This window comes from Microcaecilia unicolor, chromosome 7 (genome assembly GCF_901765095.1).
Source record: "Microcaecilia unicolor chromosome 7, aMicUni1.1, whole genome shotgun sequence".
Taxonomy (NCBI): domain Eukaryota; kingdom Metazoa; phylum Chordata; class Amphibia; order Gymnophiona; family Siphonopidae; genus Microcaecilia; species Microcaecilia unicolor.
This window is the reverse complement of record NC_044037.1, coordinates 227,258,462-227,285,367: the sequence shown is the minus strand read 5'-3', so window position 1 is coordinate 227,285,367 and position 26,906 is coordinate 227,258,462. Positions and strand designations below refer to the sequence as shown.

General features: G+C 43.4%; 1 protein-coding gene across 5 annotated transcripts in view; it reads left to right on the top strand.

Annotated features, from left to right (window-relative positions):
• The first annotated feature begins 286 nt into the window (after window positions 1–286).
• HAT1 (histone acetyltransferase 1) overlaps window positions 287–26,906 on the top strand; it is a 115,275-nt gene continuing 88,655 nt past the window's right edge. The window contains exons 1-2 of one of the 5 annotated variants that reach the window (XM_030209531.1): window positions 665–984; window positions 20,664–20,829. Coding sequence is in view for 2 of the 5 variants with exons in the window: in XM_030209527.1 (XP_030065387.1) it covers window positions 383–635 (253 nt within the window). In the remaining 3 variants the exon portion in view is untranslated. Of the gene's footprint in view, window positions 636–664; window positions 985–1,410; window positions 1,501–20,663; window positions 20,830–26,906 lie in introns of those variants that run through there. The other 4 variants (XM_030209528.1, XM_030209527.1, XM_030209529.1 and 1 more) reach the window with 4 other exon arrangements.

Genomic DNA, 26,906 nt, shown 5'->3' with positions numbered 1-26,906 from the left:
TAACTTTGTCACCACACATGCATATAAAAGTAGAGCTTTTATTTAATTGGCCTAGATTATACTCAGAGCACCTTAATTTCATGTTCTACCTATAAAATATGCTGGCCTGCGGTCTGCCTTTAACTCCACCTCTACTACTACTACTATTTAGCATTTCTACCGCGCTACAAGGCGTAAAGTCTATGCATACGTTTTACCAATAAAATTATTGCAGTACCGGCACTTTTGCAAACAGCAGCATACGGTACAGGTACTTAACACTTACCACTTTGGTGGAAAACGACGGTTGACTAGAACTGTGCAGCAAGTCCTCCTTTCAGTAATTCAATACAGCCTCACTCTCTGCTCGGACTGAGGCTGCAAGTCTCAAACTAACACATGCATGGGGCAACGACATGAGAGTTCATCACCTGATCTACTGGCACTGACTGCACATGGACGTCGCCATACGCACGCCACTGTACTTCAAGCGGCCTCTGATGCTGCTGGCCCATGCATCTGTCCAAACTTCTTTGCATGTATCAGTGTCAGCGTGTTGTTCCCGTATTTGCCCGGCAGAAAGCAAGTGCGGCTGCGCAGTATTGTCGGTAGGTCACAGGAAGAGGAGGCGGTACTTAGACATCGGAGGAATCTGGGTAAGGTAGTTGGTCACTGAGAGGCTCGTACACTCTCCCGGGAATTCCGCAGGAACCACTTATCCCCTCTGGATTCTCGCGCAAGCCACGTTCCCCTGTAGCTCTGTACCGAACTTGTCTTTGAGATCGCCCGCAATAGGCCTAGTAGCTTCTTCGGCATCCCGCCCTCCTCCTCTGATGCAACTTTTTCAATTCTCCAGCGTCCAGCACGCAGTAGTGCTCGCCTCTCTGAGGCGACTTCCTGTTTCCGGCATGGCAGGCGGGAGCTTCTGAGGGAGAGAAGTTGTGTCAGAGGGGGACAGGGCACTGAAGAAGGAAAAGCTGCGGGGCTGGTAGTGGGCGATCCCAGGTATGAGCTTGACGGGACCGGAGGGGAGTTTGAAGGAGAGGTGTTGGATTGCGGGCAGGGAGGAGAGAAAGACACATGTTGGACTGGGGAGAGTGAAAGAAGAAGGGAGAGATGGCGGACCACGGTGAGGGGAGACTGGTCCCTCTTGGTTCCTGAATGGTTTGCCGAATGCGTGTGAAGAGGGGCGCTTGGCGTGTGGAGAGTGTCAGGGCAGCCGCATGTGTGTGACTTAGTATTTCTGCTCTTATTTTGGCAGGGTCTGGTGAACCACTTTCTAATTAACTTTTCCGCGGCCTTTCTCATCTTTTTTATATACAGGAAACTGGTGCTAGTCCTTGGCCGTATAGCTGTGAGGTTCATGGGAGGAGATAATAGAAACCACTTTTTAATGTTTAAATTTTGAAACTAAGACTTCCGATGAGCTGCCATCTGCTGTAAAACTTAGTTGCAAGTAACGGTGACGCTGTGTCTACTTACCATACTGGATAGAAGGAAATCTTGATTTGCAGTGTCCTGGTAAAGTTGCTAAACGATTAAAATAGCTATAGTTGTGGAATCTGACAAACTTCATATGAGAAAAGAAGTAAACATAAAAGTATGTATGTGGTACGATAGCCCCACCCCCTCAAAAGAAAGAGGAAGAACCCAAATCTACCATTAACCAAAAAAAAAAGGAAATAATTATACTATATGTGCCAGTAACATCTATCGTACACTTTATTCATAAACACAGGGTAAGCCCTAGAGAGGTGCAATCAAAGAGAACTGCATTAAAACCTCAGTGTTAAAAAAAATCCAGTAATGGGTCTTTTGTGTACTTCATGTCTAGTTTAATAGCTAATGCATTCATTAACTTGAGATTTAAATGACCTATGCACTGATGTCGGCTTGTGTGTCTGCGCACAAGTAGCTAATGTGCAGAACTTGTTTTAACATAGGGTACTCGCAGTTGTGCAGAAGCTGCGCTAAGCTGTGTGGAAAGGCTACAGCACTTTGTTACATCGGCCCCTACATCTCAAAAGCAAAAATCTGTTTCCTAGCTTGGGTAGCCTCAGTAACAGGAAATAAATGGACTTGGGAAAAATCCACAATTCCAGGAATAATATGTATAGAATGTTTGTACGTTTGGGAAGCTTGCCAGGTACCCTTGGCCTGGATTGGCTGCTGTCGTGGACAGGATGCTGGGCTCGATGGACCCTTGGTCTTTTCCCAGTGTGACATTACTTATGTACTTGTGTAAATGGACTTTCATGCTATAAAATCTCATCTTTATTTCATAAAAGTATCTAAGCAAAATTCTGTCTGAGTCTTCAACCAAGTAACTGGTATAAGGACTTCATCCTGAATGTTTTGAGCATTTTTGTAAGATTCAGGGCAGCTCAATTGAATATTGTTTCTACTTAGAAGTGTCAGACATATGCTGTTAATTTATTTTATGTTCTGTCTTTGAGAATATAAGCTTAATGATAATATGTAATGTGCTTAAGCATTTCTGCTTCCATGCCAAATGGGGTAACTGGAGAACAAGATTGTCGTGCTGCATCCCAGTGTTAGGGCAAAGTACACTGTGTGCTTGCTACCACTGCCACCCCCAAAAATGTATTCTCAGATTACCTATAACCCCATTTACCTTCAGCAGCACTAATGCCACAGGGAGGGGTGATGCTGAGAGGTAGTAGCAGTGGACCTCAATATGGAGGTCAGGAAGAGGAAATAGAAAGGAGTAGTATTAAAAGGGGAGAGGGATTCAGGATTTACTACTGCTTATTTCTATAGTGCTAGTAAACATACACAGTGCCGGACATGAAGAGACAGTCCCTGCTCAACAGAGCTTACAAGGGACAGACAAGGGAATTACTAAGGTGGGAATGATAAAACATGGGTACTGAACAAGTGAGTAAGGGTTAGGAGATAAAAGCAGCATCGAAAAGGTGGGCTTTTAGTCTAGATATGAAGACAGCCAGAGATGGAGTTTGACATACCGGCTCAGGAAGTCTATTCCAGGCATATGGTGCAGCAAGATAAAAGGAACGGAGTCTGGAGTTAGCAGTGGAGGTGAAGGGTGCAGATAAGAGAGATTTACCCAGTAAATGGAGTTCCCAGGGAGGGGTGGAGAGGTACTGAGGAGCTGCAGAGTGAATGCACATGCAAGTCAATAACAGGAGTTTGAACTGTATGTGGAAATGATTAGGGAGCCAGTGAAGTGACTTGAGGAGAGGGCTAATATGAGCATAGCGACACTAGCGGAATATGTCATTCAGCAGAATTTTGAACAGATTGAAGGGGAGAGAGATGGATAAGTGGGAGACCTGTGAGTTGCAATAGACTAAGCGAGAGGTGATAAGAGTATAGTGTGTGCTCAAAGGAAAGGATGGATTTTGGTGATGATACAGAGAAAGACACGACAGGTTTTAGCAGTCTGTTGAATATGTGCAGAGAAGGAGAGAGAGGAGTAGAAGATGACACCAAGGTTAAGAGCTGATGAGACAGGGAGGATGAGAGTGTTACCCACAGAGATAGAGAATGGGAGAAGAGGAGAAGTTGGTTTAGGTGGAAAGATAAGAAGCTCAGTCTTGGTCGTGTTTAGTTTCAGATGGCGGTGAGACATCCAGGCAGAAATGTCAGACAGGCAGACTGATACTTTGGCCTGGATTCCTGCTGAAATTTCTGGTGTGGAGATGTAGATCTGGAAGTCATCGGTATAAAGGTGATACTGAAAACCATGGGATGAGATCAGAGTACCAAGGGAAGAAGTATAGATGGAGAAAAGAAGAGGTCCCAGGATAGATCCCTGAGGTATACCAACTGATAACGGGATAGGAGGATCCACCAGAGTATACACTAAAAGTACGATGGGAGAGATGAGAAGAAAACCAGGAAAGAACAGAGCCCTGAAATCCAAGTGAGGACAGCGTATCAAGGAGTAGACGGTGATCAACAGTGTCAAAAGCAGCAAATAGATGGAAAAGGATGAGGATAGAATAGAGACTTTTGAATCTGGCCAGGAACAGGTCATTGGAGACTTTAGCAAGTACTGTTTCAGTTGAATGAAGAGGGTGAAAGCCAGATTGAAGTGGATCAAGAATAGCTTGAGATGAAAGAAAGTGAAGACAACTGCGGTGAACAGCACGTTCAAGTATCTTGGATAGGAAAGGGAGGAGGAGGAAGATAGGGCGATAGTTGGAAGGACAGGTAGGGTCCAATGAAGGTTTTTTGAGGAGTGGTGTGACTACAGCATCTTTGAAGGCATCAGGAACAGTTGCAGTGGAAAATGAAAGATTGTGGGTATGACAGATAAAAGGGATGACAGTAGGCGATACAGTATTAAGTAGGTGGGTGGGAATAGTATCAGAGGAACAGGTAGTTTGGAGGAAGAAAGAAAATGTGCTGTTTCCTCTTCAGCTGGGCACCTCCACCGTGCACCTCCCAGCCAAGAAAAGGCTTACCAGGGGTTAGGACATAGAAGATACTAGATCAGGGGTCCTCAGCCCATTCCTCGTGACATTTCTCTAGGTAAGTGAACATTATTTTGCTTTGTGCTTTGGTGATTTAAAGATGGGTGATAAGAGACATTGTAGGCTTATTGATAGTTTGAATTTAGAAAAACAGACTTTATTAACTAGTTTCCATAGTGTAAAACCCATTTCCCTATACTTCTAAAATTGAACTTTTTGCCAGAGGTAGAAACTTAAAGGTTACAGCCTACAGCATTAACAGATAGCCTCTGGGCACAGCAGGGCCTAGTTCAGGATTCATTTCCACCCACCTCCCAAGCATGTCTTCATTAATAGTCAATTATTCTAAGTAGGATAACAAGAAGGGAGTTTCCATTACAGAGTTTTAATTACGTTACATTACTTTCTGAGAAACAAACACTAAATAAATGACACAGTATACCATATAATTTTAAGGCTGTTTATATTAGTCTAATATCCTTAGTGCAACAAGTTTTAATTAAACAACTCAATAATACTAAGATGCAGGCAGCAGTTGTAGAGAAGTTTCACTTCCAGTCTGGCAGCCTCTGTGCTGCCTTGGAGGAGGGAGTCTCTAAATAAACATTCCACATGAAACAGATAGCAGCATGGGATCATTATGGATAGCCAGGATAGAACAAACAGCCAGGTAAATGTTTATAGAAATTAGGAAAGCTGACAAATTGGGCAACATTATAATAATGTGTGAGTTCAGTTACCCAAGATTGACTGGATAAATGTTATATCGGGAGCACTAGGGAGATAAAATTCCTAGACAAAATAAATGACTGCAAAAAAAAAAAGAAGCAATATAAACGCCGGCAAGTTAGACGCAAAGCATTGATAAAGAAGGCCAGAAGCGGATATGAAAAGAAACTTGCCGCAGAGGCAAAAGCACACAGTAACAACTTTTTCAGGTACATCAGAAACAGAAAGCCTGTGAGGGAATCCATGGAACCATTAGATCATGAAGGAGCAAAAGGTGCACTCAGGGAGGACAAGGCCATAGCAGAGAGACTGAGTGAATTCTTTGCTTCGGTCGTTATGGAAGAAGATGTGAGATTTACCTGTACCATTTGGTTTTCAAGGGTGACATTGTAGTGAACCTGGAAGACATACTGAGGCAAATCGACATTAAAGAGTAGTAAATCACCTGGATGGGATGGCATGCACTCAAGGTCAGTGGTTCTTAAACCTGGTCCTGGAGGCACCACAGCCAGTCAGGTTTTCAGGATACCCACATGAATATTCATGAGAGAGATTTGGATTCACTGCCTCTACTGCATGCAAATCGATCTCATGAATATTCACTGTGGATATACTGAAAACCTGACTGACTGGGATGCCTCCAGGACCAAGTTTGGGAACCACTGCCCTAGGGTACTGAAAGAATTCGAACATGAAATTTCTGATCTACTGTTAGTGATCTGTAAGCTGCCATTTAAAATTGTCTGTAGTACATGAAGATTGGAGGATGGCCAGTGTAGTGCTGATTTTTAAAAGAGTGCCAGGGTGATCCGAGAAATTAGAGACCGGTAAACCCGACTTCAGGGCCAAGCGAAATAGAAACTATTATAAAGAATAAAATTATGGAGCATATTAACAAACATGGTTTAATGGGACAGTGTCAGCATGGATTCAGCCAAGGGAAGTCACCAATTTTAGAGCAGAAAGGAAATTTTAAACTATTCCTGCCATGAAGTTGCTTCCTTCACCCAAAAAAGCAATCGAATAAGAGCTGCATGACATTTCTTTTTAAAAAAAAACAAAACAAAAAAAACTTTAACACAACAACAAAAAAAAGCATGTAAGGACTGGATAATGAACAGAACTTCAGAATGAAGGAAGCCCTTCCCTCATTATTCAGTAGTTCTCTGTGGAATAGTACTGGGCAAGTTGTTTTTATATTCCATTTCATCAAGCAGATCAATCCATAGACTGGTGGGTTGTGTCCATCTACCAGCAGGTGGAGAGAGAGAGAGAGAGCAATCCTTTGCCTCCCTATATGTGGTCATGTGCTGCCGGAAACTCCTCAGTATGTTCTCTATCTAAGCAGGTGGTGGTCACACACAGCAGCAGCTCTGGCTAGGTCTTCAAGCCTATTCATTTAGGTTTTGTTGAGTACCTGGGGTTGAGGGCTCTTCCTGAGCAAGTGCAAACCTGGTGGTGCCAGGTCCCTCCTTTTCTCCCCCCTCCCGCTGGCTCAGTTGAAAAAAAAAAACCAAAAACGTCTTTTTTTTTTTTAAACCTCCAAAAATGGCATTTATTGCAGCTGCTCACTGGGACACCAATTCGTTGCAGCTCGGAGCGAGAAGCAGGTAATTTTACCTTTTATAGTGGGCAGGGGGTTCCCCGAACAGTCTCCTCGTGGCTTATGACGTCAGAGGGCAAGGGCGCGAAAGATGCTCCCTGGACCGCGTGCGCGCGTCTAGCGGGGAAGCAGGGGGTTCGAAGGCAGAGTCGCCTTTTTTGGGCCCCTTTTCGGAGTCGGGAGAGTTCCCCGATTTTTCCTCCTGTGCGGCGGGTTTTCCCGCCTTAGGCGCCCATCCCCTGCTGGCTGCCCTCCTGGTTTTGGCCGGTCACGCTGCTCGGAAAGCTTCTTCTTGGGCCGCCCTCGAGGTGGGAGACAATCCTATGGTCGCCCTTGACTTGGGCGACGGTAAGAAGGCGGCGAAATTAAAGCGCCATTCTTCCTGCGCGGCTCCTTCGCGGAGTGTCACGCCGGACGCCATTTTGGATGCGCAGCGCGCCTCTCCCCCGCTCTTGGGACCGCAGGTTGAGAGTGCCTCTAGGGCCGTGGCCCAGGCTGCAGAAGTGCACAGACTGGGGGGGGTTCTCCCCTGAGTTCATTTTGCTGCTGCATCAGGCTTTTCTTTTGCAAAACGCTGCCCCTGCTCCCCTGTCTGATAAGGGTGATGAGGCCTCCATGATCAAGCACCCTCGGGTGGATCTCCAGGCCCTAGGGGACTCTGTCTCCTCTGATGTGGTTGAGGGCAATATATCTGAGTTCTCCCAAAAGGTCCTTAGGGGATTCTTTGGAGGAGACTGATCCCCGCTCGGATGGAGCGGATGACCCCTCTGCAGCACGGCTTTTTCGCTCAGAGGATTTGCACAACCTGTTAGTGCAGGCCATGAGCATTTTGAACATTTCCTCTCCAGAGGAAGGCCCTCTCTCAGCCTCAGCTGGCTCAGCCATTATGCTAGGAACTAAGCACCCGCCCAGAACCTTCCACGTTCATGAAGCCATGCAGACTTTAATTTTGGCTCAATGGGATTCCCCTGAAGCGAGCCTTAAAGTAGCCAGGGCTATGTCCCGTCTGTATCCTCTGCCTGAGGGGGAACAGGAAGCCTTTCTCTGGCCTACAGTGGATTCTTTAATCACTGCGGTGACTAAGAAAACGGCTCTGCCGGTGGAAGGTGGCACTGCCCTTAAGGACGCTCAGGACAGGAGATTGGAGGCAGCCTTAAAGTTGGCCTTTGAGGCGGCCGCCCTGAGTTTGCAAGCCTCGGTTTGCGGCTCCTATGTGGCCAGAGCGTGCCTGACTGTTTTGCAGCGGGCTTCCCCCTCGGATTCTTCCTTGAGGGCGGACTGGACGGCCCTGGAGTCGGGCTTGGCCTACTTGGCAGACTTGCTGTATGATGTCTTGAGAGCCTCGTCTAAAGGTATGGCTCAGACAGTCTCTGCCCTGCGGTGGCTCTGGCTTAAGCACTGGTCGGCTGACCATGCCTCAAAATCTCGCCTAGCCAAGTTGCCTTTTAAAGGCAAGCTGCTCTTTGGGGGCGAACTGGACAAGATTGTGACGGAGCTCGGCATGTCTAAGGGCAAGAGGTTGCCGGAGGTCAGGGCACAGGCCGGCAGTGCTCGCCTTGGTTCCTCCAAGGGCCGATTTCAGGAAGCCCGTCGGTATCGCCCAGGCAAGTCGACCTCCTCTTCCTCCTCTTCCTTCAAGCGGAACTTCTCCCCCAAGCAGCATTCCTTTCGCAGGGACCGCCGTCCCGGAGGTTCATCCTCTGGCCCTCCCCCAGGGTCTCGTACCCAATGACGGGGCCCTGGTCCATGGCCCAGAGCAGATAGGAGGAGGATGGCTATCCTCGTTTCTGGGAGAGTGTACCAGGGTAACATCAGACGCTTGGGTTGAGGAAGTCATCAGAGACGGCTACAAGTTGGAGTACTGCCGGCCCTTGAGAGACGGGTTTGTGAACTCTCCCTGCAAGTCTCCAGTCTAAGTAGCGGCAGTGCAGCAGACTTTGGACAACCTGATCCGCCTGGGCGCGGTGGTCCCAGTGCCAGTAGATCAACTTGGCAAGGGACGTTACTCCATTTACTTTGTGGTGCCAAAGAAGGGAGGTTCTGTTTCGCCTATTCTCGACCTCAAGGGAGTCAATCGGGCCTTGAAAATACGGCACTTGCGCATGGGGACTCTCCGCTACGCAATAGCTGCGGTGAAAAAAGGAGAATTCTTGGCATCCTTGGACATCAAAGAAGCTTACTTACATATTCCCATCTAGCCGCCTCATCAGCGCTTCCTGCGCTTTGCAGTCCTGGGCTGCCACTTCCAGTTCAGAGCCCTCCCGTTCGGGTTGGCTACTGCTCCGCGGACCTTCTCCAAAGTAATGGTGGTCATCTCGGCTTACCTCCGCAAGGAAGGAGTGCAAGTCCATCCCTATCTGGATGACTGGCTGATCCGAGCCCCAATTATGCAGAGTGTGGGAGAGCTACGGGCAGGGTTATTGCTCTTCTGAGCTCCCTGGGATGGATCGTCAACTGGGAGAAAAGTCAGCTGCGCCCAACTCAGTCCCTGGAGTATCTGGGAGTTCGATTCGACACCCAAGTGGGCAGAGTGTTCCTGCCAGACAACCGGAGCGTCAAGCTTCGGACCCAGGTGGACCAGTTCCTAGCATCCTCTACCCTTCGGGCTTGGGACTATGTGCAGCTGTTGGGCTCCATGACGGCCACGATGGAGGTAGTGCCCATATGAGACCACTACAGCACTCTCTTCTGCGGCGGTGGACTCCAGTTTCTGAGGATTACGCTGTACGCCTTCCCTTGGATCCAGCGGTGCGCAAGGCGCTGAGTTGGTGGCTGAGGCCAGACAAGCGGTCCGCAGGAATGCCTCTCACGACCCCGGAGTGGGTTGTCACGACGGACGCCTGTTTGACGGGCTGGGGAGCCCACTGCCTGGGAAGACCAGCGCAGGGGCTATGGTCTCCTGCGGAGGCAAAGTGGTCTATCAACCTCCTGGAACTCCGAGCCATTCGGTTGGTGCTTCTAGAGTTTCTCCCGGTCCTGGTGCTGAGGCCAGTACGGGTCCTGTCGGACAATGCCACGGCTGTGGCCTATGTCAATCACCAGGGAGGTACCAGGAGTGTCCCTCTAGCCAAGGAGGCCATGAAGCTATGCCTGTGGGCGGAAGCGAATCTGGAACAGCTGTCGGCGGCCCACATTGCGGGAGTCATGAATGTCAAGGCGGACTTTCTCAGTCGCCATATTTTGGATCCCGGAGAGTGGCAGCTGTCGGCTCGGGCGTTCTTGGACATCACGAAGCGCTGGGGCCAGCCGAGCGCGGTTCTTCAGCAGAGGGCGGGACCCTCAATCTCTGGGAGTCGATGCCCTTCTCAGGCATTGGCCGGCACAAGAGCTTCTCTGTGTTCCCGCCCTGGCCCATGATGGGCAGAGTTCTAGGCCGGGTGGCAAAGCAACCGGGCCGGGTGATCCTGGTGGGTACGGATTTGTCCGGACGCCCCTGGTATGCGGACTTAATCAGGCTGTCGGTGGACGGCCCTCTGAGGCTGCCAGCGGGGCCTTTTGCATCAGGGTCCCGTGGTGATGGAGGATCCCTCCCCCTTTGGTCTTATGGCTTGGCCCTTGAGCAGAAGCGGCTGAGGAAGAAGGGCTTCTCAGACAAGGTCATCGCCACTATGCTGAGAGCGAGGAAGCGCTCTACTTCTACTACTTTCGCCAGGGTTTGGCGTAGCTTTGCATCGTGGTGCGAGGCAATCTCTCTATCGCCCTTCACTGCTCCAATATCTTCAGTGTTGGCGTTCCTGCAAGAGGGTCTGGAGAAAGGCCTGTCACTCAGTTCGCTGAAAGTCCAGGTGGCGGCTCTAGCTTGCTTTCGGAGCCGTCTGAAGGGTGCTTCCCTTGCTTTGCAGCCAGATGTGGTGGGCTTCCTCAAAGGAGTTAATCACCTGCGCCCTCCTCTGCACTCGATAGTGCCTACGTGGAATCTCAATCTGGTGCTAAGGGCCTTGCAGAAGCCGCCCTTTGAGCCCTTGTCGAGGGCATCACTGAAGGACCTGACGTTGAAAGTGGTCTTTTTGGTGGCTATCACTTCAGCCAGAAGAGTTTCCGAGCTCCAGGCACTCTCGTGTCGAGAGCTGTTCCTGCGGTTCACTGAGGCAGGAGTGTCGATTCGCCTAGTGCCTTCCTTTCTGCCCAAGATTGTTTCTCGCTTCCATGTGAATCAGCAGCTTTGTCTACCCTCCTTTCATAGGGAGGATTACCCAGAGGAGTACCCTGCTCTCAAATGTCTGGATGAGAGGCGAGTCATCATCCGATACTTGGAAGTAACCAATGACTTCCGGAAGTTAGATCACCTGTTCATGCTGTTCGCAGGCCCTCGTAAGGGTCTGCAGGCATCTAAGCCTACTGTGGCACGTTGGGTCAAGGAGACAATTGTGGCTGCAGGGAAGCTTCCGCTTATTCAGCTGAAGGCGCACTCTACTAGAGCACAGGCGGCCTCGATGGCAGAGTCCAGATCCGTCTCCTTGGAAGAGATTTGTAGAGTGGCAACTTGGGCGTCGGTTCATAACTTCTCACGACATTACCGCTTGGATGTGGCTGCTCGGGCCGAGGCCCCGTTTGGAGCTTAAGTGTTGCATTCAGGGATTTCCATGTCCCGCCCTGGGTGATTACTGCTTCAGTACATCCCACCAGTCTATGGATTGATCTGCTTGATGAAATGGAAGGTAAAATTATGTATCATACCTGATAATTTTCTTTCCATTAATCATAGTAGATCAATCCATAGCCCCGCCCAGACATCTGTATTTTTGTTCTGGTTATATTTCAGGTTCAAGTTTAGTCTTCAGTTCCTGTTCAGGAGGACTTCGTGTTCAAGTTCTTCCAATTGGATTTTCCTTTAGTTGAAATGATTTTGTGTTACAGTGAGCTGCTGCTTCCTCTCCCTCCGTTTTGGCGGTGGCTGGATTGATAACTAAATTATGCCTGTGCTCCCTCCCACTTCGTGTGGCAGTAGGGTAGCTTTGTATCCCTCCCACTTCAGCGGTGTTTGGGTAAGCCAGCTCCTCCCGTGGTTGTGGTAGCAGGATAAGCCAGATCCCCCCGCATCGGCGGGTGTGGTGTCCCTCCCCCGCTTCGCGGGGATGAGCTGGACGGATTCCCCTCCCCCGCTTCGGTGGTGGTGAGCTGGGCAGAGTGTCCCTTTGTGGGTGTAATTCTCTTAGTGCTGAGTCCTGCGGATGGAGCTTTGATATCGACATACTGAGGAGTTTCCGGCAGCACATGACCACATATAGGGAGGCAAAGGATTGCTGTCTATCTCCACCTGCTGGTAGATGGACACAACCCACCAGTCTATGGATTGATCTGCTATGATTAATGGAAAGAAAATTATCAGGTATGATACATAATTTTACCATATGTCACTGCATTCCACAAAACAAAAGGAGCAAGTTCCCACATGCCATCTTTTCCTTTTAATGTAGTCCATTGGTTTGATGACATACTGTGCCCAAAACAGTGAGACAATAATAGAATTCAGTAACATCCAAAACTTGTTAATTAACATTATAATTGTGTTTGCATTTGGGTAATAGCTGAGAAAACGCTGTTATCAAATCATATTAGGAAGCTTGACATTGACTTGGTTAACTTAATCCATATATAAACACACAGCCAGGAGACAAAGATTAACTCCCCCCCCCCCCCCCCAAAGAAAAAAAGAAAAGCCTTTTACAACCAGACTTGAAGAAATAAATATATATTACAGAAAAAAAAATCTCTGCACAAATATAATGTGCTAGAGTGTCCCTATAATCGGCCTCTCCAAATGATACACTGATTACGATTTATAACAAACTATGAAAAGTTATTCTGTTGTTATACTTTGTGTACATCCGTATGCTACACAAGCTGGCATGTTTGAAAATACAACTGAGACTAAATAAAAATGCTACTAGCAGTAAAGAATGACAACTTGGATACAGCAGCTGATTGGTTGGTTTGCTCTGTTTTGAGTGTACGGGGATGACTGCTGCATTGGGGAGGGGAAACAGAGACTACTAGGACTGTCCATTGCCGGCTTGGCACGTCTGCCAGTCCCGCCCCCCTCGTCACTTCCTCCTGTTCCGGGGCAGAGCCATCAGCCTGTGCCAATAGAGAGACCGGCCCTGAGTAAGTTTATCTTGTTGCTACTGCTGCTGAGGGAAGCAGCAGCAGTGGGTTGAGTGACAGCAAGAAGGAGGGAGAGAGGGAAGCAGCTGTAGTGGCTTGGTGACAGCAGGCGGGAGGTGAGGAAGTCCTGAATGGGGATTCTTGTCTTTTTTTTTTTTTTTTTTTTCCTGAATCGATTTGAATTGAAATGCCCAAAAGAAATCGACGATTCAAAATTGTGAATTGGATAGCACTAGTGTGTGGCCGCGGCTCTGGCCAAAACAGCAAACGGGATGCAAGATATTATTAGTAATGCGATGGCAAATAAGACCAAGAATACTAAAATGCTTTTGTATTGCTCCATGGGTCAACCTCACCTTGAATAGTGCGGTCAATTTTGGCCACCATATCTTAAAAAAGATATATTGGAATTAGAAAAGGATCAAAGAAGAGCGACCAAAATGATAATGAAAATGGTCAGTCTGCTCCTGATAAGGTAGCTTCAGTAGGGGAAGGGAGAGGTTGGGACCGCACCTTAATCACACAGTGTGGTAACTTTGATTGTGCTGCTGCTGGGGCTCTGCTGAGAAGCTGTTCTGCTTCTGTCAGCAGCACTAGCTTATCTCTTCTCTAACATGCAGTGGGGGGGGGGGGGGGGGGGGGGGGAGAGGAGCCAGTGCTGCCCATTGGCTTTTCTCAATCAAAATACATGTCAAAAAAAGAGAGAAGGAACTACTGTCTGACTGAGGCTAGAAGATCCAATCATAGGAAGTTCTACTACTCTTCCTTTATGGTTTATTTCAGTTTGCTATACCACCCTTCCTGGAAACATCACAGGGTGGTTCACAATCAAATACAGTTAATTAAAATAGAGCGTGAAAGGAATGCAAAACATTATAGGATAGCTAACAAACACATGTCAAGGGAAAAATAGAGGTAAAAAAAAAAGAGGGTCAGTGAACTCTCAGTTTGTCGCTGCAAGTTGTTAAAATATCACCAAATGCTTTCTGAAAAAGGTATGTTTTAAGAGCTTTGTGAAATTTGAGGTAAGATAGTTCGAATCTCACTTGGGATGGTAAGACTTTCCATAAGGTTGGCACTATACAAAAGAAGGCGCTGTTCCTTGTTTCAAGCAAAGCAGTCCTAGGAGATGCTGTTCACTGAAAGATCAAGAGTTTAGGGGGCGTTTAGAGTGGTCCTGGTCCTCTTTCTCTTCCAGTAGTCTACCTGAGCTGACTCTTTTTCCATGCTGTACTTATGCTAGGTAAGTCTGGATTTTGGCTCATTCTTGTCATTCCCCCTGATCTTGCATTTTCTGTGGAACCAAAGATAAAATCTGTGCAGTGGGGAAATCTGTGCAAATTCTGCATTGCCCAGTGGCATAGAATTCAAATGAGCACTCTTTCCATTGGATCATCCTCATATTTGAAGACTGTAGAGAAGTTCCCACTGAGGGATGAAACATATTTGTATAGCAAACTAAAGTGGCTGTTTAAATTGAGCAGCTAATAATTTAAATTTGCATCATATCTACAAGGGGTATCTACTTCTTTGACTAAAAAATCAAATTCTTTCATGCTCATGTTCATGGTGAGGAAGAAAAATAATCATAAGAATTTTTGAAGATAACAAAGTGGATCCTTTTCACTATTGGTGAAATGAAAATGGTTAAAATGTTTACTTCTTTAATGCAGCAACAATGTAAATGAGGTAATGACTCAGTGGGAACTGGGTTAGCAGGGATAAGTCATCTCTGTTAATTTCAATTTATTTTTTTATTGTGATGCATCACAATAGGGAAAATAAATTTAAAACACGTGAACCAAGCAAAGGCTTAGAATAGTAAGTAATATTTTCTCTCACAATGTGCTCATATAAACTAAATTTGCAATTCAGAGCATTTATAGTGATTAGATCACTTTTGCAAGCATTTACTTCAGTACTGGACACAGTGAAAAAGAGTAGATTTGAAGAAAGATAGGCCACCCTTGCTGAGTTCAACTAAGCTTTTAAAGCTAATGTCGGCTACTTCAGCATAGCTTATGAAGGCTGTAATTGCTTGAAAGTGGTAACAAACAACTAAAAATAGATTGAAAGGTATCACAAGTGATTCTATAACACTGTTTTGGTATTGTACATTACAAAAAAAAAAAAAATATATATATATATAGTGTGCTACCAGAACCTACTACCTTTACAGTCTTTTCTACTTGTTCCTCTAAGTATTTATTTAAAAACATTTGTGTTTCTCCAATTTATATTAGGTTCAGGTGTCTTACAATAAAACATAAATAATACATCACATTGAGTGATATATAAAGATACAACCATCAAAGTAATCCTAAAATGATATGAAATTTAAAAGAAAACATATTTATTTTATTTTAGGGTACTTGATATACCACCCTTCATTAACCATATCAAAGAGGTTTACCAGAATAAAGGCTCCTTTTAGAAAGCCGTGCTAGTGATTAGCAGTGCACCAAATGCGACAAAGCCCATTTAATTCTTATGAGCTTTGTCACGCTGTGATCGCTACCATAGCTTTGTAAAAAAGAGCCCTAAAAGAGCAAAATGGAACACTAAAACTCCTAAAACATACACATTTTCATACAACTAAACAGAAGGAAGTGATTTATAGGGCAACAGTGTATAATCAGTGCACACACAAAAGCTGTGATACATAAGGAAACAAAATAGTCCCAATATTAGTGACTAAAAATAATCCAGAAATTTGATGTCATTGTGACCGCATTCCCTACAAATCAAAACTGCATTGAAATTCTGAATAATCATACATTATGAACTAGATTCTACTACTACTTATCATTTCTACAGCGTTACTAGATGTATGGCTATATATCACGCCTAAAAATTTGGCACAGAAATGAATTTCGCCTAAGCACATTCTATGAAGTACGCCTTAATTTAGGCATACTTTTATAGAATAAGCCTAAATTTCTACATGGTTTATAGAATAAGCTGAGCGCTGGTCCACACAAATAAATGTAGTCACAGGCAGTTAACATAGAAACATAGGATCATGACGGCAGATAGGGGCCAAATGACTCATCCAGTCTGTCCTTCCTGAATAACCACTAGCTCCTCCTTTTTCTAAGGGATTCCACGTGCCTGTCCCGTGCTTTCTTGAATTCCAATACAGTCTATTCCACGCATCCACCACTCTTTCCGTGAAACAGTATTCCCTTAGATTCTTCCTAAGCCTATTTTCTCTTCATCCTATGCCCTCTCATTCCAGAGTTTTCCTTCATTTGAAAAAGGCTCACCTCTTGTGTATTAATGCCTCTCCCGTCTCTCTTCCATCGTATACATGTTGAGATCCATAAGCCTGTCCCCATATGTTGTATGGCAGAGACCGTTTACCAATTTTGTAGCTGCCCTCTGGACCAACTCCATCCTGTAAAGTAAATCCTGGTATAAGTGCCGATGCCTAAATAACACACAGATCAAGTGTATTCTATAACGTCATGCATAGGTTTAGAAATGCCCACGACCCACCCATGGCCATGCCCCCTTTTTACTATGCAACTTTAGAATTTACACACAGCACATTATAGAACATTCTTAGACAGTTCTGCATATAAATTCTAATTAATGCCAATTAGTGTCAGTTGCTTGTTAATTGGCAATTAGTGCTGATTGGCTTATTAACCAATTAGGTTGTGCACATTGTTATGGAATATGCGTCAATTTCTGCGTGTTAATCTCAGCACAATATATAGAATCCGGGGGTATATGGTGTAATAAAAATGTGATTAATTGCATTGGATCAAAAACCTGCCTAAAAACATGTTTTCAACCCTTTTTAAAATGTATGTTAAGGTACTTCTCTACACAGTTCTAACTGGAGAGAATTCCAGTGTTGGAGCCACAAGGCTAAATGCCATAGAACATGCTGAATCGAACCATAGTGTCTTATGGGATAGTATAACCAAGTAGTTCTGAGAAGACCTTAAAGTACGAGATGGTTGGTAAGATACCAGTAAGATACGGAGATACAGCAGAATGCTCATATAATAGGCTCTGTGAACTAGTATCAAGATCTTAAATTTAATGTTCTCCCTCAAAGCTGGTGTTCTTGCAGTAGTGGTATAACGTGTTCATTAAACCTAACACTGTAAAGAAATCTAACAGTTGTATCTTGTATTAATTGTAAGCATTTTATCTGGTATTTGTTACGTTTTATTTATATCTAATGATTAATATACTGCTGTTTTAATATACAGTATAACAGCGGTGAACATACAAATTATAAACAATGAAAACTTATAAAATTATTAAGAAAACAGTAAGAAAAACACCAACAATTGAAAGGACATCAGCAAAAAGTGAATTACAGAAATCAAATTTACTGATTGCTAAAGTGTCAAAAGAATCTTAGTTGACTGCATATCTAAGAAGTGCTTTATTGAGCAAATTTTTCTCAGGTAAAACTATAAACATTTAATTACCTTTGAAATGTATGATGAAAATGTAAATTGGGAATCCCATATCACACCTAAAGATATTATGAGTTCTTAACAACAAATATGGGACATTTAGCAATCTTTGGAGTTAAAAGGGGTGACACTGTACTGGATATCCAAAGCACCTTGCATTTAGTGGGATTCAAAAGCAGTCTTAGGGCCCTGTTTACTAAGCCACGCTGTAGGCACGCTAGTGTTTTTAGCGTGCTCTAAAAATTAGCACGCGCTAACGCTAGAGACACCCATATATTCCTATGGGTATCTCTAGCATTAGTACACATTAATTTTTAGAATGCATTAAAAACGCTAGCGCTCCTTAGTAAACAAGGCCCTAACTTATCCACTTATCCAGCCAGGTATTAATCTTACCTAGTTTCTCCTCTAAGCTAATCTAGAATGTATTGTCCCAAGAGTTGTGAGCTACAACCAACAATATCATTTGCATAAAAAAAAGCACATGTAGCCCCAGGTCCTGAATTAATGCAGGAAGTGCTAGAAATATATTAAATATGGAAGCCAACACAGAGCCTTGGTAGATCTCATAAGATCCCATAAAAAGGTGTAGCTATGAAAGATGACCATTAACATATACCTGATTCATCCATCCTGAGAAATATGATTGGAACCAATTCATAACTGCACCGGAGATGCCAGTCTGTTCCAGTTTTGTCAACAGGAGAGAGTGATCAATTACATCAAAAGCTGTGGTAAGGTCAAACTGAATGATCATTACATCTCTTAGATTGTCTCTATAGACTATAATTTCATCCAATATCTTTACCAAAATGGTCTCCATATTGTGACCTTCGTGAAAACCAGATTGATAAGGATGAAATCATTAATGGAATTCCAAAAGCGTAGTACCTGAGTCACTACTTCTTTTTCTAAAAATTTGGATGGAAAAGGTAAATTAGAGATTGGTCTATAGCTTGCAGTATATTATTTGTCCAAAGAACATTTCTTTAGTAAACGGTCAGGGGTGATATCAGTAGAGGACTTTACATATTTTTCCTCAGGAGAGAGAGAATAAATTGTACGATACAGTTGGATGAGAAGATCTCTTCTTATCAATTTAGAAACAAAGTTCCTTATAACATTTTTTATCAGTTCATATTTAGCTAGGGTTTCCTTATACAGAGAAGTTCACCGCAATAGCTGATTTCTCCATCTGCGCCCAAACTGATGAAGTCAGATCTTTTGTAAACCAGGGTCTAGTTGATTTTACATAATTTATTTATTTATGGCATTTACAGTGGGGGAAATAAGTATTTGATCCCTTGCTGATTTTGTAAGTTTGCCCACTGACAAAGACATGAGCAGCCCATAATTGAAGGGTAGGTTATTGGTAACAGTGAGAGATAGCACATCACAAATTAAATCCGGAAAATCACATTGTGGAAAGTATATGAATTTATTTGCATTCTGCAGAGGGAAATAAGTATTTAATCCCTCTGGCAAACAAGACCTAATACTTGGTGGCAAAACCCTTGTTGGCAAGCACAGCGGTCAGACGTCTTCTGTAGTTGATGATGAGGTTTGCACACATGTCAGGAGGAATTTTGGTCCACTCCTCTTTGCAGATCATCTCTAAATCATTAAGAGTTCTGGGCTGTCGCTTGGCAACTCGCAGCTTCAGCTCCCTCCATAAGTTTTCAATGGGATTAAGGTCTGGTGACTGGCTAGGCCACTCCATGACCCTAATGTGCTTCTTCCTGAGCCACTCCTTTGTTGCCTTGGCTGTATGTTTTGGGTCATTGTCGTGCTGGAAGACCCAGCCACGACCCATTTTTAAGGCCCTGGCGGAGGGAAGGAGGTTGTCACTCAGAATTGTACGGTACATGGCCCCATCCATTCTCCCATTGATGCGGTGAAGTAGTCCTGTGCCCTTAGCAGAGAAACACCCCCAAAACATAACATTTCCACCTCCATGCTTGACAGTGGGGACGGTGTTCTTTGGGTCATAGGCAGCATTTCTCTTCCTCCAAACACGGCGAGTTGAGTTCATGCCAAAGAGCTCAATTTTTGTCTCATCTGACCACAGCACCTTCTCCCAATCACTCTCGGTATCATCCAGGTGTTCACTGGCAAACTTCAGACGGGCCGTCACATGTGCCTTCCGGAGCAGGGGGACCTTGCGGGCACTGCAGGATTGCAATCCGTTATGTCGTAATGTGTTACCAATGGTTTTCGTGGTGACAGTGGTCCCAGCTGCCTTGAGATCATTGACAAGTTCCCCCCTTGTAGTTGTAGGCTGATTTCTAACCTTCCTCATGATCAAGGATACCCCACGAGGTGAGATTTTGCGTGGAGCCCCAGATCTTTGTCGATTGACAGTCATTTTGTACTTCTTCCATTTTCTTACTATGGCACCAACAGTTGTCTCCTTCTCGCCCAGCGTCTTACTGATGGTTTTGTAGCCCATTCCAGCCTTGTGCAGGTGTATGATCTTGTCCCTGACATCCTTAGACAGCTCCTTGCTCTTGGCCATTTTGTAGAGGTTAGAGTCTGACTGATTCACTGAGTCTGTGGACAGGTGTCTTTCATACAGGTGACCATTGCCGACAGCTGTCTGTCATGCAGGTAACGAGTTGATTTGGAGCATCTACCTGGTCTGTAGGGGCCAGATCTCTTACTGGTTGGTGGGGGATCAAATACTTATTTCCCTCTGCAGAATGCAAATAAATTCATATACTTTCCACAATGTGATTTTCCGGATTTAATTTGTGATGTGCTATCTCTCACTGTTACCAATAACCTACCCTTCAATTATGGGCTGCTCATGTCTTTGTCAGTGGGCAAACTTACAAAATCAGCAAGGGATCAAATACTTATTTCCCCCACTGTATATCCCACATTATTCCCACCCATGGACAGCTAATGATTTTGGGACTAGCTTGTCCAAGGCTTTGTTTAAAATATCAGACTAGGTCTCCATCTTATTGTTATTGGAGTCTCTTCTGGGAATGTAATAGAGATGCATGTATTAGCATAGTTTTCTCTATTGTTGAAACTTTGAAAATTGCTTCACTTCTGTGAAAGTAGGCTTTTCACTTTCTTGCTAAGGGAAATAAAATTTTCCTTTAGATGAGCATGGAGTGACAAGGCATTTCAAAGTACTAGACCAACCATGTAAAACACATGTACATGAGTTTCAGTACAATAAAACAATTGGACAGAACAGATACAAATTATTTTCCAAAAGAGTGGAGTGTATGTATTGGTGTACATTAAATTAGCACAACTAAAACACTGCTGACATATCTGTTTTCCTTTTTGCTCCCCTACCTCTTTGCTGTGCAATGTGATTTCCTGTAACCAAAGAGCAAGTATGGGAGAAAGTTGAAAAGCTACTGTAGATGCAACAAATAGAAAACTCAGATCTTAATAGCACTGGCCAGGAAAAGAGAAAAATGCTCCGAGGTGGAAAAACAATTAAAATTTCTTTTGAGGTTGGAGAGGAATGTTTGACAACTCTGATATGTCAGAGGTACTGTAACTTTATTTCAATAGTATGTCCCATACTTGCATGAAAGAATATTTGGTAAATCTAGGAACTCTTAACAACGAACATCATTTCTTGGCATGTTGTCTTTTCTCCTAATTTAATCCCCATAAACCAATTCATTTAATTTGTGAATTAATCAAACAGAATGACAGATTGTATTCATTTATATTTCACCATAGTATTAAGAGTATGCAGAGAGAATGCTGACTTTCTTGGAGCCCTTTTACTAAAGTGTGTTAAAGTTTTGCAGCTACTGCATGGTAGGTGCCAAGCCTGTATGGTGACTGGGGCATTTCCAGCGTCTTCCTGTACAGTTACTGCATAAGAAAAATCTTTAGCACTCAGTAATTGTATTGACGTTTTTGTGGATGCCTTTGTCCGAGGCCTCTAATGGCGCTAAATGCATCCATACTACCTGCTACAGTGACAGCATGCTGCATTTTCTAGTATATCAGTTAACAGGCTCTAATACTTAGCATAGTTAGTGAAAGGGCCCCTTTTGTTTTGGTTTGTGCTAAAAGAAGTAACATGCGTTAGAATGTATTAGTGAATGCTATTTTGTTTACTGCACACTAAAATTTTTAATATGTGCTAAAAATGAAAATGTACATCCAAAATTCTTTCTGTTTTGGCTATAATCAAGGCAGTGCTGTGATCGGTGTGCAAGATATGTAACAACTTTGAGTCTGGAATGAAGTGTTACAAATTTCTACTTTGGAAGGCGCTATTCTGGGTGTATTTTTCTTAGTTAACTTTGTTTTGTTCATTAAGTCTTAATGTTTCTTGGTGAAACTTGGCTGTTCTTGATACTGATACTTTTAGAATACAATGTAGCATATGCAGAAATCATGAAAAGATGTTGACTAAATGCACATTTATTACATTATCAGGGAGCAGCAGTGGAACATGTGCAAGGGCTTGTTGCTTCTGGAAATGGCAACATATTGCCATCAATAGACTGACTTCAATTATATATATATTGACACATGTGTTGAGAGATTCACTTAATTATGGAGGAAAAAGGTCTCAAAATGCCAGCTTGCTCATATACATGAAGAAATCATAAGGCATATCTCAGGCTAAAATCATCATTGACCTAAAAAAACCTCCTTCAAATTGTTATTCAGGTAACTTTTCACAAAAAGAAAACTTCCTTTGACTTAGCTTTAAATGCTGGATGGTCTCACGTCTTTACTCTTGTCTTCCAACGGGGACCCGTTTCGCTCCACCGCTTTCTTAAGGGTATAGACATGCCTAAAAAACAAAGTAAGTCAAAGCCCAAAATCTAACCTTACTACTTTAATGTCATAATAGACTCTCCAACACTCTTACTGTACAGCAGGACCAACAGTTCCTACAAAATGGCTTCTCATTTAAATACCATGGAAACTAGGGTGTGTTCTAGTCAGCTGGTTGAGGCTAGTTATGGTGTCTCTGAAAGGACAAACTTGTGCTTAATCCAAACCATTGGCAAAACAAAATCTCACAGAGATATATCTCAGAAAAAGAGTCTCAAAAGAATCTTAAAGGAATGCTGTCCACTCAATAGTGGAATTCAGCCCCTTAGGTGCTATTGATTGTAGGGCATGTATCCAGCGTTGTTCACAATGAGTCAGTTTCCTGTCATGATCGCCCCTACCCCCCCCCCCCCCCCGAGAGGGAGGTGCCACCTGCTGTATAATGCAGCATCTAAAATCTTTAAAGGCATGAGTTTCCTTACAGTGTTGAACTAAAGGAGCTCCTAACTTGTGGGTGGATATACACTACTTGTGTTCTATTAGCCGGACATATAAAGTCCTGCTCGTTTTGCCTAAGTATATTTTATTGCATGGGCATCGCAAGACATATACTACATGTGTTGATTGACAATTTGTATTTGACTGTAGATGATATTGTTTCAAGTCCATAGGATTAGTGAAAATTTCACATTCATCCATAATGTCACACATACTACATGCTCCACATTTCATATATTTCTTTCTGTTGTCTGATCTTGCTTAGCTGGCAGGTCTGTTTGTTTTGAACATATTGCCATCAACATCTTCTAGGAGATTTACTCATTTCTTACTTGTGTCTGCCTTTGCTGCTGACCACACATTCATATCCACATCTATTACCCTTATTAGCCAGTCAGGGAACTCCTCTTCTGGTTACCCAGAAAAATAAATTTAGCCTGGTCTCCCATAGAGAAGCTAGTCATATTGTCATGTCTGTATCTGCACACCTCTATTCCTCTCAATTGCCTCTGCCCCTCACCCAATAACTTTTAAATTGTTCAGCTTCATTCATGTTTGTACCACAGATGATAGATCCCTGAGTTACTCCAGGCTCATGCTTTTCATATGGCTTCAATACTCATAACCTTAGGACCTTTTCTTTTGTTTATTTCCTATAAAAAGCAGTGCAATTCACTACTGTGAATATTTCAGGGATGCCAGAGCACATTGCAATATCATTGAGCAGTTTAAAGCAGTTAAATGCACTGTCTGAAAGGCTTCGCTTAACACAAGACTATCTCTACTTCAGGAAGCAGGTGAAAGCTTGGCTGTTCAACCAGGCCTTTACTGAAAGAAGTAACTAACTCGTTAGTCTCACTCACACACACAAGGAGTGACTCGGTCTGCATATACTGCAGCAGGACATGTTTATCTACTCCTACCCTAGCTAAGATAATATTTGACCATCTCTCCGTATTCATGTTCAACTTTCTTTAAATCAGTCACTTTACTTTCTATCTCTTCCTACTGTCTTACTCTCTATATGTTACATCTTTGCTTTACCCTTCACTATCAATTATAATGCTCTATCAATTACATATTGTGTTGACATTGTAAGTAGTATGCCATACCATACTTTGTATTATTTGTGGATATCCTGAAGACCTGACTGATAAGGGGGTACTCCAGGACCGACTTGGGAAACACTGTCCTAGGAAATAGCAACTTTGACGCTATAAAATAGCTATGTTGACAAGTGGTGGCACTGGGCTCTTTCAAAGGGGCCATATTTTACTTCACTCTTCTGTGTTGCCTGCCTTGAGAAGTAGTTCATTGTGCCTGGATGTACAATGTGACATTGCCTGATCAACTCGTTTCTAAAGTGATAGAAATTGGCAGTCTTGCATTGCTGGGACAGCTAGCTTTATGCTGCAGTGCAAAAGTTTATCTGTGTTGGTTTTCTACAACGGTGTTTCCCAGGTCTGGTCCTTGAGTATCCTTTGCCAGTCAGGTTTTCAGGATATCCACAATGAATATGCTTGAAAGAGATTTGCATATAATGGAGGCTGTGCATGCAAATCAAGTTCATGTATATTCTTCGTGGATATTCTGAAAACCTGACTGGCAAGGCATACTCCAAGACTGGACTTGTGAAACACTGTTCTACAATATCTTTGCTCTCTAGTATTGCACACTGGCCAAAGCTATTCCATACCACCTCCAGCCACTGCTTTATCTAATGCCACCAGCAAGCTATATGGCACAGTGTCTCTAAACACTTCTATTGCACTTTTGCACCTTTTAATTTTATTGAACAACTGCATCTCAGCTCAATAAGGCACATACTGATCTGGTCAATTGCTTCAGCCAACTATGTTACACAAATGCTTGACAGACAACCAAACAGCAACTTTGATCCAAGGAAGGACAAACACTGCAAGAGTTTATCCAAATGTCAATTTTAATTGAAACAGGACCCAACCTGGCCAAGTTTTGGAAAAACCTTCATCACGGGTGTACAAACAATAAATATCATAAAATCAATAAATGTATAAGAAAGATCATTAAAATAGATTATATAATAATAATAATAAGAAGAAGAATGCAAACTTTACCACATAGGTTTCCACAATACACTGATTCAGTGCATTTACTGCAATACTCTGTCAACATATAAAAATCTCCTAAATATCATTATTACTGCCCATAATGTATAGCTTCAACAAGATAAAAATCCTAACCATATAGAGCCTTTATTAAAATAAAACTCTCAATAACAATATTCATATTACTTGGCTCATAGGGTGAAAATAATGCTAAGCATAGGGACAATGATTATCATTTTAATTTAACACACAAGTATCTAATCCAGCAGATTAGCACAGTCTCAAAAATAAGTGAAAGAAGGGCCCCAGAATAAAAATAAAATGTCTTTAATGCAATTCAAAACAAAACATCAAACCAGGGGATATATTATAAATGTATAAATCGTAAAAGTCCTCCATATAAAAATGTCACAAAGAAAAGACAGGTCAATAATGGCATTAGATTTATTTACATATCTATATAAATTATCAAAAAATTGACATCACTTCAGTTGACTTTAAAAACAAACCAAAAAAGTAATTACTGGTATAAAAAGAACACTCTACTACTTTAATCATACCACAATATCTAGTGCATGGCTACACCAGCTAGCTCTAATACACAGTAAACCCAGCCAGTTATACTGCATGGCTACACTGTCTGGCTCTACTGCTTGACTACACCAGCTAGTTCTGGTGTACAGCTACACCAACTGGCTGTAAGGCATGGCAGCACCTGCTACCTCTAGGCCTCAGCTGTACCAGATAGCTCTAGTGTTTTGTTACTCCAGCTAAGCGTGGTCCATGGTTACATCAGCCACCTCTAGTACATAGATATACCAGCTATCTCATGTGCACAGCTACTGTATCCTCCTCTGGTGTGTAACCTCTCCAGCTAGCTCTGGTGCACAGTTATTCCAGCCAGCTCTGATATTAGGCTTCACCAACCAGCTAATTTATATACCTACAACATTATATTGCTTGGCTTCATCTGTCATCTATCTTGATCTGCTGCTCCAGATAGCTGTATCACACAACTGCTCCTGCTGGTTCTATTACTTGGTGGTACCAGACAAAAGTAGGACTCGTTTGCCTCAGCTGCCAGTATTGCATAAGGGTGCCTGCCAGCTGTCAGGTGTATCTACACCACATAGGTCTGTTGTTTGCATGCTCCACCTAGATGGGTTGCATTGCTGCTTGATGAGCTACTTGGTTGTGCCACCCAGCTATTTTATCAGCTGTACCACCCAGATGTTTTTTGTAGCTGCAACATCCATGCTACGATTCTGTTGCTCTGGTTGCCTCTGTCAAGGGATTGTGGCAGTTGGCTGTTTTATTTTTCCTCAGTTCTAAGTCCCCATTGTCATTAGGTAGGTCACTAGTATCAGATCTAGAATAACTTGTTCTCTCACATTCTGTTCTGGACTCCTTTCTGACCTGGGTTGTGAACAAGGTTTCCTTTTCTGCTTGACTCAGCTGTCTTCCTATTCTAGTTTTTAGTCTGGTTATTTATTTATTTATTTATTTGTTTGTTTGTTTGTTTGTTACATTTGTTATCCCACCTTTTCCCACTTATTAATAGGCTTAAAGTGGCTTACATAGTTCCGGAGAGGTGGTTACAGACTCCGGTGTGGTTGTTGTGTGTTTTCCTGTAGGAGTCTGTGATGTTATTTGTGGTTTTGCAGGGTTTGATCCTGTGTTTGCACAATACTTCAAAAACAAAATAACAATCTTGTCTGTAGTTGGTGGTGTTTCAGTTGTTGCCAATATGTTCTGGGTTTTCAGTAGCTTGTTCATGAGTTCGAATATTTTTTTCATATTGGTCTGGTCAAGGTTCGTGTATGTGCTGTAGTGTTTTGCTTTTGCTTTCTTTATGCTGTTTGTTCTTATGGTTTTTCTCCATATGGTTTTGTTTGCTGCCCATGCTCTTTCGAGTTTCCTACAGAGTTTCTTCATGTGTAGTAGTTTGTCATTAAACCAGGCATCTGGTTGCTTTTTGTTTTGAGTGATGCTGTTTTGTTTTGTGTTTTCACATTGCATGAAGTGTTTCTTCTCAGGTGGTATTGAGTTCATTTATTGTTGTTGTCTACTTTTCCTCTGGCTGTGAATGTATGTTGGGTTCTTGGCTCTCTTTTCTTGCCGCTTTCTTTCCATTATAGTGTGAAAGTGAGCTTGCCGTGATTTGACCATGGTACCTCTTCCCATGTGTGGTTTGTTAATATGTGGTTGTTACTCATTGAGAATCTGTAGACTAGTT